Raw genomic sequence first — 15067 nt, 5'->3', positions numbered from 1 at the left:
CATGAGGAAGATTTCTAAAGGCCAAATGAATAGTTGTGGGTACCAGTTTCATATGAAGTATAAACCTGACTTCTACACATTAATCATATCAGTAAATGCTAAGCCATTATTTTTGCCTTTATTTATTTCCAAGTTGTGTCTACTTTGTCAGCAACATACTCTATCAAAAACTCTCTAAATAGGCCTAAAAATGGGTAATASCGTTCTTTAGAATCTTCACAACAACTTTTGGTCTTTTTATGTCTATTAGTAAAGTTTACAAAAAGCCAACTTTGTTATGAGATTTAATTCTTTTAATTCTTCACAGATCTATATGTGAAGTAGTAAGAAAGTKAGAAGTATAAGAGAATTTCAGAATAAAATAGTTCTCATTCAATTGCAGATTTTTCTTGTTTTGTGGTTATTTGAACACACCATCAAGAATTCAGTTATTCATGAAAACTGAGAACCTTCACAGTATGAACCATTCACTAAAAGGATGGCCTGTCTTTTCAAAGTCATCTTAGTGCAAAATAACGTTTGTGCCAGAGGCAAGCACAGGAATATATGAATGCTGACAATGTAACGTATAAACACCATAACAGAACTGAGTAAATGTACTGTAATCAAGAGGAGGGGAAAAAAAGGAGGGGAAAATTATATCTTCTCTGTATTGCTTCGATATTTGTTCTGAAACATTTTGCAATTAATTTATTAGAAAACACTGCATAACAATTTCACTTGATAATTTCAGGATGCCTTCCTTGCCAAACATTGAACAGTTTCAACAAGTAGAACCACTGAGAGGGAAGGCAAGTGACCAGGGTTGTTTCTGAATCTCTTTCCTTAACACAGGAAAGATATCATCCACTATAAAACAAGACACACAGAACCACCCTTCCTCTTCAGTTTTTCTTCCCACCTTCTCGTAGTATTTGACCTCATAGTCCAAGATGATCCCATTTGGATGTTCAGGTTCTTGCCAAGACAGAGACACGCTGTTCCTGGATGTCCGGTCTTTCCTAATTATTGTGATAGGGGATGGAGCTGTAATGGGGTTGGAGAGAAAAGAGAAGAGACAAAAAAAGCAAATTGAGTTTATCTCTGTTCGAATCCTTGCCAAAGAGCGTTGTTTCCATTTTAAAAGACTCCTGAGCGCAGGACTGGATTTGTGTCAACATTCAGCAGCTGGATTGTAGTTCTGGTACACATGCCTTAAAGTGTATGGTCCAAAGGAAAACGGACTGAGATTTTCTGTTAGACGGACAGACTAGTGGCAAGAGGGCAGATGGTTTCAATCTGCTACTACAGTGTAAGCAATGAAAAACATTTGATATATTAAAAAGAGAGCAAAACAACAGAACTACCTTTTTGTTATAATGTCGAAGCATTATTACTACCAGATCCTGCAGAACTCTGATAACATTTTCATGAGCAAGTGTAAAACAGTGCTGGAATGCAATACATACTAGGAGTTCCTGGTATCCACAGCTAGCAATAATCAATAAATCCTCTTTTACAACATTATGTGGTAAGCTCCCCAGATACAAATTGCTCCCATATACGCTGTTCTTTTACCACATTTCTTTGAAAATAAAACCAGAATTAAAAAAAAAAAAAATCTAAACTGTAAAACAATTAATTTCTGATCTATATTAATCACAATTAGGTATGACAATCAATAGTACACGACAAAACTCACCCATGACCTAAAACTTGAATGTATCATCAGTGTTTCAAGAAAAAATATCATCATTACCTAAGATTCTTTAAGACCAATTTGTCTTAGACCACCCAGTTCTGCATTTTGTTCCAAAACCAGGCCTTATTTTCCTGGACTCATTGAAGAAATGAAAAAGAAAAGGAAAAAAAAAAAAAGCAAAAAAATGCTGGGGTGGTCTCTCTAAAACACCCTCCATGCCTCCTCAGGACAGAGCCCTTGCTGCTCCCGGCATACCAGTATGTGCCCAGGCAGGTGTAGTTTAAACACAAGTGGGAGAGGGGGTGGAAGAGAGGGGAAGACACACCAAAAGTCAGTCAGATCCATGTTAGGGATTTGCCAGCATTCAGCTGTCCACATTTTCAAAACACAAATGTTTTGCAATGAAAAACAACATGTCTGCGACTAAACGGCTCCTCTAAATCAGTCTAGATAAGGNTCCCACAAATGCCTCCTTTCATGGTTTTGGCCAAGCTTCATCAGAAGATAACTTATAGATCACACATTAGAGATCATAACTGTCATTTAAAAAAAATCTTTTACTAATAAACAGCCTTTTATCTTACTGTGTAAAACAAACGTGTTTATAAGTTCACATTGTGCTATCCTAATAAAAAGGCACTAGCTGATCTAAACAACTTCATTTCAGCTGAATCTTATGAAATTTTTACTGTTCGTATAAAACTAATTGCACTTTTCAAGCATTATATATTTGCATGAACTAACCAGTGCTCTTCATCTTTCAGCTTTCCTTGCTACAAGAGACCTTTCAAAAGCCAGAAAAAGAATAATCCTAATGTAAACAATTTTTTGAAAAGAAATGCATGCTATATTTGATTTTGCTAAGCTTCATAAAAGTGTACTTTCTAGTCTTGACTCATAATCTAAATGTTGACAACCTCCTTTATTTGACTAGAGAAAGCTTCACACACCCACACAAGCACGTATGTATATACATACTCTCATATCTGCTCCAGGCAGAAAGAACCACAAATACTCTGAAAAACATTTTTACATGCCACCCAGTTTGAAATATCTTTCCTAAAACACTGAGAAGGAAAAACATTAAAGAAGAAAATCTTCTTTTTCCCCTCATCCCCCCAAAAGAAATAATTTTTCCTGAAATTACATAACTGAAATCAGATTTTAGTGTTTCAGAGTTTTATTTTAAGTGGTATAGGAAATAGTCTCTTGGTTTTATTCAGTATAAATAATGAAAAGCATTGAATAATTGAAAGCAATGAAGTACACTAGGACAAAGGATACAGGACTGATGTGTAATGAACTTCCTTCTGTAATTCCACTAAATCTTAGGTACAAACCAGCACTGGAGCCAAAAAATGAAGCATCTAGCTAGCTGGACTGCTCCAGCTTTATGTTATGCAGCTTGCTGCTTCCATGTTCTTGGAAGTCATTTTATTCTTCTTTTTAAGTCAGACTATTTAGCATTTTTTGGATTTGAATAGAGTGCTGAGCCCAGTACTCCAGCTGGTAACACTTCCCATTAAGGTGACATTAATACACATTTTATGAATAATTAATATATGATTAACAGAAATGGCTTTTCCCCCCTAATAAATTATGGTAATTTGTGCTGTAACACTCTCTCGGTGTAGGCTGAAATAATCTAATATACAGATGTGCTTTAAAAAGGCTTTTTTTCTAACACAGTATTAATTATTTTAAGCTCATTTACACAGATCTCTGGAGAAGCTACCAGTAACAAATCTCACAGCAGTTTATTAGAAAAGTGTCTCTACTGCAGTTATCAATAACATTATAAAACATTCATATAGCTCTTTGAAGCCCTGAGATTGCTAAAGCTGCTTAGAAATTGTATATATACAATCCTTGAAAAACACAACATTTCATTCTTTGGGCAAGCAGAAGGAAGTTTGATACTCACTGGGAACAAAAATTTTCATGGACCTTTAATTCCATGCATAGAATARATTTGAGCTCTACCAAGTAACTCCACCAGCTTCTGAATCTTTGACTCCAAGAAAACATATATTCCAAAAGTGTTTAAACCATTAGCTTACCTTGGCTATAAAGGTAACTGAAATTACCTAGTTTTAAAGCGTTAACCTTGAGTGCATAAACAAACTTTTTATTTTTTCCAAATGTTTCACAAGTGGACTATTTATTTCTAGAGCATATACCACATTATCCATGTTCAGAGAGCAAGATACACATCTGGAGTACTGTGTCCAGTTCTGGGCTCCCCAGCACAAGAGGGATGTGGAGTTGCTGGAGAGAGTCCAGCGCAGGGCTACCAGGATGATYAGGGGCCTGGAACATCTGCCCTATGAGCAAAGGCTGAGGGAGCTGGGYCTGTTCAGCCTGGAGAAGAGGAGGCTGAGGGGGGACCTGATCAGTGTCTATAAATACCTCAAGGGAGGCAGTGAGGAGGAGGGGGGCGGCCTCTTTTCAGTGGTGGCCAGCGACAGGACTAGAGGAAACGGCCACAAGCTGAGGCACCAAAAGTTCCACAGGAACTTRAGRAAACACTTTTTGACAGTGAGGGTGACAGAGCCCTGGCACAGGCTGCCCAGAGAGGTTGTGGAGTCTCCTGCTTTGGGGATCTTTAAAATCCGCTTGGATGCAGCCCTGTGCCATGTGCTCTAGGTGACCGTGTGTGAGCAGGGGGGTTGGACTAGATGACCTCTGAGGTCCCTTCCAACCTTAAGCATTCTATGATTCTAYGATTCTATGATATTTTAACTGTTTGAACCTTCATGTATACTGTCTTTTCTCCCATCTTGTTTAAGCATCACTTTGTCTAGCATCTGCACATTCTAATTTTGAAACATAAATGATGTTTCAAATAAACACCCAATACTGTGGTACAGATTTCATATCTTTCCTGTTACTCCTATCATCTCTGTTCACCCACTTTGGATTTTACAAGCAACAATAGTCTTTGATGCATGAAAGTCCGTCAGCAAATGCTGATGTTCCTCAGCAAAGTCTCTTCAAGCTGCTCCTCCTCAAGCATTGCTTCATCTACGAAGCAAACATCTATATCAGGTTGAGGGCTCTTCAAAACTCAGTCAGATCTGAACTGTGTTGCTCCCAGGATCATAGAATCATAGAATGCTTAAGGTTGGAAGAGACCTCAGAGGTCATCTAGTCCAAGCCCCCTGCTCACGCAGGGTCACCTAGAGCACGTGGCACAGGGCTGCATCCAAGYGGGTTTTAAAGATCTCCAAAGAAGGAGACTCCACAACCTCCCTGGGCAGCCTGTGCCAGGGCTCTGTCACCCTCACTGTCAAGAAATGTTTCCTTAAGTTCCTGTGGAACTTTTGGTGCTTCAGCTTGTGGCCATTTCCTCTAGTCCTATTGCTGGCCACCACTGAAAAGAGGCCGGCCCCCCCCTCCTCAGAGGATGAGCTCAGTGCCAGGATAATCCTCCTACAAGAAGGTGAGCATGAGGGAAAAGGGATAAATCTTGAACTGAGTCTGCTCGGTAAGCAGGCTTGTGGTTCCCTCACTGATGGAGGGAAGAGAAGCCCTCTGTGACAGGTGAAGCACTAAGCCTGACTTCCCCAAAGCAGACYCCCATAAAAGCAAGGAGACGGAAGTGACCTGGCTTTTCTGCTGGTCTGCTCCCCACCACAACTTAGAGACAAAAGCTCTTTTCTATATATCCTACATTGCTTTCACTAGGTCTAGAATAACTCCTCTGTTAAAAAACAAGATCAACAGAAAAACATGAGCTAATGACCCTCTGGCTAGACCAAGAATAGACGAGGAAAAAAAAATCCAGCAGACCATGTGGCATAAGCTTTCTCTGTTGTCTTCAAAAAAATGGACACTTTTAAATATTAATACAAGCATTTTCATTTTTCTACTGCATCTGCCAAATAAATAGATATGGAAAGTCCTTGAAACTTAACTTAAGAAACCATTAAGGTTTTTGGTGTGTTTAGAATTGTCTTGACATTTAACTGAGGAATTAATCTTTTTTGTATACATCCCTAAAATATAGTTTAATAAGTCAAAAATATAAACTCTGTTGATATATATTTATTTTCCTACATTTTATTTGTGTGAGTGTTCTTAAATAYGTCTTCTGAAGCAGAAAAGGGCTAGCTCCAATTCATTATCAAGTGTCAGAACAATTATTTCTGGCCCAAAGTAGCCTACATTTCCTATGAGTTGCTCCCTTTTGTAACTATTAATCCTTCCTTCTTACCAGAATGGTTGAGTTACTGCATTCTACTGTTTCCTTTGAGGAATCTGAAAGTCCAGAAAAGAAAGGAGCAGAAACCAAAGGAAGCGAACATTATAAATCCTTAAGCAATGAAGAAGTCTGTGCGACAATAAAAATGCTAGAACAAATATTATAAATAGCTACAGTTCCTATTGTCAAAAACAATTTTGTAAGCCCAGTCTAGCAAAAATGACATACCATCAAGTCATTTTTACACAGACAGAAATGGTTTGAATTATCTTCATTATTAAGCATCAATATGCTAGATTAATTATTCAGGTGACGCGTTTTAAGGTAAAAAGGAGGGGGCTTTTACATTAAAAAGTTGAATGAACACAATTTCACTGACTTTTTTAGAAAGAGTATCTCCGTGAACTTATTTTTTTATTACTGTTCCGATCAACTTCACCACCATATRAAGTTTATATATATATATATATAATAAAAAATAAATAACTTCAGGCATATGTGGGCATATACTGAGAAGTTAAGTCATTTTCTGCAAGAAAAAAATGTTTATTCTCAGTAGTCACATGAAATGCATACAGAGACTTTTTTTTATGCATCAGATGGTTACTATTTATGGTACTACAGTCTAACTGGTTTATGACTAGTTTAAGCAGTTAATATGAACATTCAAAACTCCCTAGAGTTACAAGGGGAAATGTACTTTGAGCACGCAGTGTTGTTAGGTAGCATTTGTAGCAACTGGGAATGTGGATGTTGAAAAGCTAACGAATGCAATGATCCAGGGAGCTTAGATTCACAAGTGTAAAAACCTCCTCACTCATGACTATTAAAGGTGCAAGCAAGTAACATGAAGAATCTAGCAGAGAGCACAATAAAACTCTGCTCAAATTGATTTTCCAGAGAAACTGACCCCAACTGATCATCTGTTTTCCTCCAGTTTAATAGCAGCTATACATAAATCTCSTTATTGACTTTTTCTTATTCTATGGTTATTGTTTTCATATGTGACTGGCTTACAGATGTATATACTGGGAGAAAATTCCCCRTCTTGTCACAGAAAATTCAGTATTAACTGGGAAGCCATGTGTGTACAACTGCTGAAATATTTAGAGCAATGTTGTTTCTTGCTTAGGTCTCTAGATCACCAAATTAAATTTTAAGGAAAGCCTAGTGGAGTCCTCTAGGATTTCATTCTAATCTGACCACGGTCTCCTCACCTCCAGCTTCCAATCATAACCAGCTATCAACATCAGAGACTAAAATATTCCAAGTTATGTGGAAAGGTGATGCTCAAGAACATATCCAAGCTAGCAGAACCAATTAAATAGCAATTTCTCCCACATTGTTGAATAAATTTCTTGCTCTTTTTTTTTTCTTATAGAAATTGGATGATTTCATTACATAAAGCTGATATTTTCATCTGATGTATATGTAATGTATAACTTGGCTTTAGTACCTATGATCCCCTGGAGGGAATCGGGGAAGCAAGAATAATAAACAAGTTAAGACTTAAATCTGTGAATTAAATCCATAGTCTCTAAYGCTACGGATCCACTGGGATTCAAACACAAATCTCTTAAGTTGAAAGCACGGAAACTATTATACAAGTCAAAGTGGAAAGATCAATGTTTGATTGCATTAAGTGATCCTTCCCTTAAAGACAATTTATCTTGAAAACCTGAGTCACATTCGTGAACTATAGATGTGTGAGAGGACTTACCCTGGTACAAGCACTAAGCATCCAAGCTAACTCTTTAGTTCAGTCCAGCACAGCTAATAGTGCCCCACATATCTATTTCACCCACACAAGGTGATGCCCAACATTTGCATTTTTGCGAGCCAGGCTTCTACTTTTGGATTTATTCCACCATTCCACTATTAACTACTATTCGGTTTGAGAGACAGCCATAAGTAATGAGTCACAAATCAATACAATGATGTCGTAGCTTCATGATACGATCACAGAAATATGATTTCTGTATAGACTGCTACCCTTCTCTTTGGATCCTTTACATTGCTAATAGATAATCTCTGCACAAATATCGAGCCACTGTTTGACATAGAAGAGGTCACAGAGCGCAGGAGTTGGACTATTTGAAATCTTTGCTTAGAATACTATTTGCTTTTGCTATTAAGTGTGGTAAAACGTGCTGCCACCTTACATACTGTTCTGCTAAAACAAGTAATGAGAAGGTTAATGGCACCAGCACACTGCAAGGAAGGCACAGTCAGGACATTGTTGTCAGGTGCCTCACAGGCCTTGTGGAAGAAAGAGGAAACAGTCACATTTTAACAACATTTCGGGAACCTGCTAAACTCTACACATTCCTCTTTCAGACACAATTACCCACCTCTTGAATGTGTCTGCAGACATGGTCCTTCTGCCCTCTAATCTCCAGGATATGCAGTTAAACTAGCACAGTACTTTCGTATGTGTTCTCACACCTTTTGTTTAAGCTGTGGCAGACTCAATATATTTTTATGACTTGCACTGTAAAATGTCATCTGATTCTACAACATCATTAAGTGACTGTCAGATGGAAGGTGTGCRCCTCTCTTGTCCTTTCTTTTTGCCAGAGACAGAAATAAGGGAGTCTATCAAGCCAACGGCAAGAGACCCATGACCGCGTATAAGACTCTTGCACTGGATCCAGGCTGGATCCTGGCAGGATACAGTAATAATGAAATGGGTGAAAAGTTCACTATTAAGGGCTATCACGATCTAGGAGTTTACACAAGTCAAAATACAGAAGGAAAGTAAGAGACAAAATGGATAGGGAAAAGCAGAAGTAGGTTAACTTTGGATGAAATCAAACTAYGTATGGAAGAACATTCTGTTCTGGGAAAGTCTGGCTTTGGTTGTAATTCAAGTTCTTAATACACTTCTAAAGGTATTCCCCAGCCACGGGAATGGAGCACACAGGTCTTGCTTTTTATAGCAAGACTAATGTTATAATGTGTTATTTTCTTGGACAAATCTGATTCTTAAATCAAAATAATGTTAAATTAAGATCACAGTTAAAAAAAAAACCCACAGACACACACACACTTTAAATACTAACTCACTCCTGACTATTTTAATGGATGACTTCCTGCATTATGGAAGAAATGCTCCAGTGCATYTGGAAGCTCGTGGCCTGTAACCTGTGGTTATAGACTCCAGAGTGACTTCAGGCATTGCACAGGTGACATGAAGGAAAGAAGGAAGGGCAGCAAATTGAAAGGGGGAAAAACAAGCARCTTCAGCAGGAAGGGCACTAAAAGGCAGCTGCTTGCTTTCACTCTCAAGCACAGAGAAAAGCAACCTTCTGGGCAGCAGCTGTCGCTGGACAGGAGATTATCAGAGCTCATTTCTCACTCTTACAAATAAATTTTAAATTAAAAGCAAACCTCATTAAGTGTTGCACATTCATGCTCTCATCTCTTCCTCTTTTTATTGAAAGAGATAATAAATGTCTTCCACTGAGCAAACAACGTTAAGACTTACTCATATGTTTAACATGTGTTTAATAAATCAGGGAAACGCCATGTCCATTTGGGAAGTATCRGGCTGCACAAGACACTCACTTCAGAAACTGAAAATTATGGTGCCACGGTGTTCACAGCTGCTATTTCACRGAGGAGAGAAATGCAGTATATGCTTTCATAAGGACTCAGCCCAAAGGTACTCACAATACAAATGTTATTCTTTCTGATCTCTGTGTGAGATGGCGGTGGTGGGAGCTTCTCAATACTTCATATTTTTCACTCAGTGTTTTTAAAACCGTATCAGTTTTAAATAAACACTTTTACTTTGCCTTTCCTACCCCATTGTTCCATTATTTTGCAGTATGTAATAGACTCAAGCTTCCTGGTGGGAAGCTTTCACAAAGAATAATTTATTCACCATGACTGTGACATCAGCTGTTGGATGCTCAGTAGGGTTTTGCTTTCCATGAATGTTATCATCTCTATCAGAGAAATTCCAGCCACAGTTCATGAGGTATATTTAAGAACCATCACCAGGAATACTAGTATTAAAACCAAAGAAGACAGCTGCACTCAAATAAGTGAATTCAGCAATTTAACCAGTTTGTCTGGAAAGTCCATTGGAGTCTTTTCAATCTGGTCAGAAAACACGGCAAACAGAAATATTTTTTCTCAACCTTCTTGTCCTAACACTAAGCGTCTTCAGAGACAGCTTTGGACCAATTGATTTTACAAAAGTTATCTGGAACATGAGCATCTCTGAAGGAGCAGGCGTGAAAAATGATCACATCTCCTTTCATTTTCTTTTGTAGTTYGTTTTTATTTTTGGCGTTTATTTTTTTTTAATAACATTTAACTAAAAAGAATGCTAAAAAGAAAGATCTTTTAGAATGATATATTGTAAAAAGAAAAATAAAAAGGGGACAGCAGCAAAGACAACCAACTTCCTTGAGGGATTTCTGATATCAGCTAAAAATTCTATAAGCACTCATTTCACAACACTAAGAATATAGGACTAGTTTGATGAAGCAGTCTTCGATTTTGAGAACAAGTTCTATTTCCTTCAGAGAATACCTGTCCTCAAGACTTGAATGACATCTCAGACTCAGATAAATTTATATAGTTAGTCCTGGTAAAACTAAAGATGCATGTATAAGAAGATTCTAACAAGAAAGTGTATGCAACTTTGAAATTATAATTGAATTTTACATTTAAATACAATTAAAAATAAGTTAGATATGCCGATTAATAATTTCTCCAATAATTTGCCAACATAGTTCCCAAGCCCAAGGAAACAGCTAACATTCTTTTCCATTCATTTTTCTAAGTCCTGACTTTGCAAACTGTCTCGGTGATACAACTTGAAGAAGCAAGGCAAGTTGCTCTTTGTTTACAATCAGGAGGAATACAGATAATTTCTCTCACTGATAACACAAAACACTAGCATGGACAGAGAAGTTCAAGGGAATATTAACTGAATGCTAAGTGTATTCTTCAGGCACATTTGTCCTTTGCTATTATTTTCAAACCAAGATAGGGAAGGAACGTACATGAACCTCATGTAGAAGCAGCAGAGAAAACTCTAGGACCCTTGATTACCATTATTTGCTTATGATGATTAAAGCTCTACCGTGACTTCTGGAAAAGATGAAGTAGGTAGCTAACTGCATTAAAAGTGAAAAACACAAGCTGGAGGAACATGCTGAGCCACAAATCTCACCTTTGAACTTCCTCTAAGGTCATGAACATTCACATGAAGGCTGCACAGTGAAGAGCCCGATGTATGTCGCTAATTTTGATTCCTCCGAATAACTCCCTTGGCATTAGGAGGGAAGGGATCAAAGGCTGTGAATGCAGACCATCTCTAGCTAATAACAGGCTACGCATGGAGTGACATTGTTAAACCATTTTCCTTTTATATCCCTAAAGGAGGAGTTCTATCAAGTTAAAATGATCCTTGAATAGCCTGTGGGATGAACTGTAAAACACATTTGAAGAGCATAAAATCCTTATTTATGCCAGGAATGTTTGAAATTCAAAAGATAAATGTCATTCAAAAAAACAAGCATGTCCCAGGTATCCAGTACATAACAGGGAACAGCTGTAATAACAGTCAAGGAACCAGGGACTCACTACATCATGTCATTAGCTGACTTTTAATAAGCCTGTCTTCTTGTCCTTTTTATAAGGACTATAGGGAAAGAAAGAAATATATCACACACCAACCGTGTGGCTTTCGCAAATTGTGTCTCCTGGAAGACATATCTACTTAAGGGACCTAACTTAGAATACTGACTGCAAAGGGCAACCCCTTTCAAACAGGGAACTTCACACATCGCACGTGAGTTGGTAGAAACAGTGCAGTCCAGCTTAATAATATCTTTATATTAGTTATATAGTGAGTGCACAGCCAACCTCACAGTTCTCTCAAGCAATTGAAGATATATATCCAAATAAAGTTTTGTGCCCAATTTGGCACTTAAATCATATATTTGAAACAGCAGATTTCAAGCAAATGGAATTTGAATCCTGAGGAGTTTGACCAGGCAAACAGCTCCTTGCCTATAATGAAACTGAAAAACCTCTACTGGATTTCCTCCCTGTTTTAAACGCTTACCCCAAGGGTGAAAGTGAACTGTTCRCCTGAAATTTTCAATCTGCATATGACAAATGTAGATCAAGATTTACAAGCATCTGTGTCTAGTAAGCACAGATCTAGTAAGCAATTTTGTTTTCAAGCTTCTCTGAATATTTTTTTGATCCTAGTCCTTTGTTTGAATTCCCCAAAGCATTAACTGTTACAACTGGTACRTTTTCCTTTAACAAACACATCCCTTCATCTTTCAGCACTACTGAATTTGACAGCTAATACATTAAAGGAAGAAGCAGAAAGAAGAATAAATTTGAGTCAACATACATAACAGAATGGACTGTATATATGTATCTGAAGAACAAGAAAAAACTGATGTTGGAACAATCACATTGACCTGAAAACAAATGAGAGAGAGAAAGAAACGCGGATTAGAGAATCAACTTCAAGAACAAATACTGCCTCACTTCCTATAGTCATTAGTAAAAGATGTTGCTAATCTCTAGGTAGAATTTGGCCCACAAAAAGCTCGTAGTACTTCTATTACATTTCATTCTACAGCAGCCTGAGATTCCTACTTGTATTCTGAATTCATCTGCAACAGTTCAATCCTACATGGATTCTGTTGAAGTTCTGGGTCCCTTATYCTTTGGATATCCTTATAATTGAGGACAGACTCAATTCATGAAAGAGCTCCTGTACTCAGGAAACGGCTTGCAAAGGAAAAGGGTCATGAACTTAACCCCCAGTTTCTATCTACCTTTTATAACATTTTGACTACGTTCATTCTCCTTACTCCATCCCTATGGTCTAATCTGGACAACTGCTACCCTACATAGGACTGCTACCCTGCATGATGATCCAGGGCCATATAAAATTGTACATGGAAATTAGAGATCAAACTACACACCAGATTGCTTGAGTCACCAGTCTCATTTTCTACAGCTTATACAGTTCTTGTAGGTAGCATACCTAAAGACACATTTAAACATAAATTGTCTCCTTAGTAAAAACTATACTAATTTATGTAAATTTGTTTTATGAAATATACTGTTGACTTGATGATCTTGAAGGTCTTTACCAGCCATAATGATTCTGTGATTCTCTGAGTTAATTTATCTAGATCTGTTCAGATCCCAAAGGGGACACACTTCCTTCAGAGTGTCCCAATTATTTAAGAAGATAAACTAGGAAAAAGCTCCTTCTCATACTAACACAAATATGACTATGCAGAGTGACTACACAGCAGTTTAACTGAAATGCTCACATGTGGTTTAAAACTGCTTCTCCCTGCAATCGGGCCTCCTCATATTCACATGGGCAAAATTAGTTAGTGGAAAGTAGGTCTCAATTTACTTATTGCTGACTCTAAAGGGGAGTAACATAGCTGTTTAACAGCATGCAACAATGCTATATAATACACAGAAGAATAAGACTGGATCCTGCAGGCTCTCTGTAATGAAAAAACTCTGAGAGGAAGAGCTAGCCTACACACAATTCATCTAAATCTAATCTGCTTGTATGGAGGTATTCCCCAGAATAATCCGTTCTAATGATGTTTTTCATATTAATGTATACATAAACTTTACATTATATGATAAACAGTAAGAGTTTTGAGTCACTGCTAAATGCCACAACAGAGGATACAACAGCACTGTCTGGAAATTCTCTGGAGCAGGGATCCTCCGCACGCATAGGAGGATATGGTCTTTTCAATCTGAGTACATGTATGCTGACTTTTATGAAGAGGGCCTTGCTGCATGGATCAGGGTTAGAAAGTGATAGGAATAGCAAACAGTCCCTATCTGGTGCTGCCACAGCTAATTCCCTTTACACACACACACACACACACACACACACACACACACACACACACACACACACAGAATCACAGAAGAGCAGAGGTGGGAAGGAATCTCTCTGGCTAAAGCAGGGTCAGATGAAGCAGGTTGCTCACGACACTGCCCAGTCAGGTTTCCAGCATCTCCAAAGATAGGGACTCCACAGCCTCTCTGGGCAAGCCATTTCCAGTGCTGTCACTCTGCTGCATAGTGAAAAACATTTCCTTAGGTTCAGATGAAGCTTCCTGTGTATCAGTTTGTGCCTATGGCCTCTTGTCCTGTTGCTGGGCACCACTGAGAGGAATGTAGCCCTACCTGCTTTACAGTCTCCCATCAGGCTTTTATAAACAGTGATAAGATCTCACCTGCACCTTCTCTTCTCCAGGTTAAACAGTCCCAGATCTTTCAGCCTCTCCTTGTATGAGAGATGCTTCAGCCTCTTTGTGTCTCCTCACTAGACTCAATCCAACAGATCCACAGTTTTGTAGTAATATGGAGACCAGAACTGGACTCAGGACACTAGGTGTGGCCTCACCAGAGCAGAGAAGAACAATCACCTCACTTGATCGCTCTTCCCACTTCCCTCACTTGAATGCAAACCCAGGTGCTGTTGGCCTTCTTTGCTGCAAGGGCACATTACTGTCATGCCCTCTTGTGCACCAGGGCCTGGAGTCTTTCTCTGCCAAGTTGCTTTGCAGCTGGCCAGCTCACAGCCTGTAGTGGTGCATGGGGCTGCTGATCCTCAAGCACAGGCCACAGTCAACTCTAGGAATGTTAAAGACTGAAAAGAGCATGCTGGGCAAAGCTCACCAGAATTACACGTCAGAGATTAAGGATAATATCAAGAGTCCAAGTAGTGGACTCTTATCATAATGGACATTTATTATAATGTATATGCTTATAGTCAATTGAGTTCACTGAGTTGGATTTGCGCAGGTACAACTCTTACCTTTYAGACAGGAAAAGCCGCTCCCTTTAGGAAGATCGCATCAGAGTTTTATTTGTGTTGTGTTATAGCTCACTTTGAGACTTTCCTTAGTTCYAGCAAGCTGAGGATATTTTCTGTATTTGCTTTGTTTTACATGGCAAACACAATGAAAACCTGAAATTAAGTCATGCCATTGTCATGCTGTTTGTGTGAGTTTATAGCTGTTAGAACTCACAAATACAAAGTTAAACAAAACTAAGCAAACGGAGTTAAGATCAAACAAAGAGAACCATTTCCTGTATGGTGAGGATTTTCTCCAGATCTGCTAGGAAGAAAGAAGAGCAGGGAATTGTGT

The 15067-nt window shown here is 38.4% G+C and overlaps 1 protein-coding gene across 3 annotated transcripts in view; it reads right to left on the bottom strand.

Annotated features, from left to right (window-relative positions):
- EPHA3 (EPH receptor A3) overlaps positions 1-15067 on the bottom strand; it is a 192328-nt gene that overhangs the window by 50775 nt on the left and 126486 nt on the right. For all 3 annotated transcript variants that reach the window (XM_026036932.1, XM_026036933.1, XM_026036934.1), the window contains exon 5: positions 902-1026. In XM_026036932.1, the coding sequence (XP_025892717.1) occupies positions 902-1026 (125 nt within the window). The remainder of the gene's footprint in view (positions 1-901; positions 1027-15067) is intronic.

The sequence above is a fragment of the Nothoprocta perdicaria genome, unplaced genomic scaffold (genome assembly GCF_003342845.1).
Source record: "Nothoprocta perdicaria isolate Ctin4 unplaced genomic scaffold, notPer1 scaffold_188, whole genome shotgun sequence".
In the NCBI taxonomy this organism is placed as follows: Eukaryota; Metazoa; Chordata; class Aves; order Tinamiformes; family Tinamidae; genus Nothoprocta; species Nothoprocta perdicaria.
The sequence above is the reverse complement of the archived record's forward strand: the minus strand, read 5'-3'. Positions and strand labels throughout refer to the sequence as shown.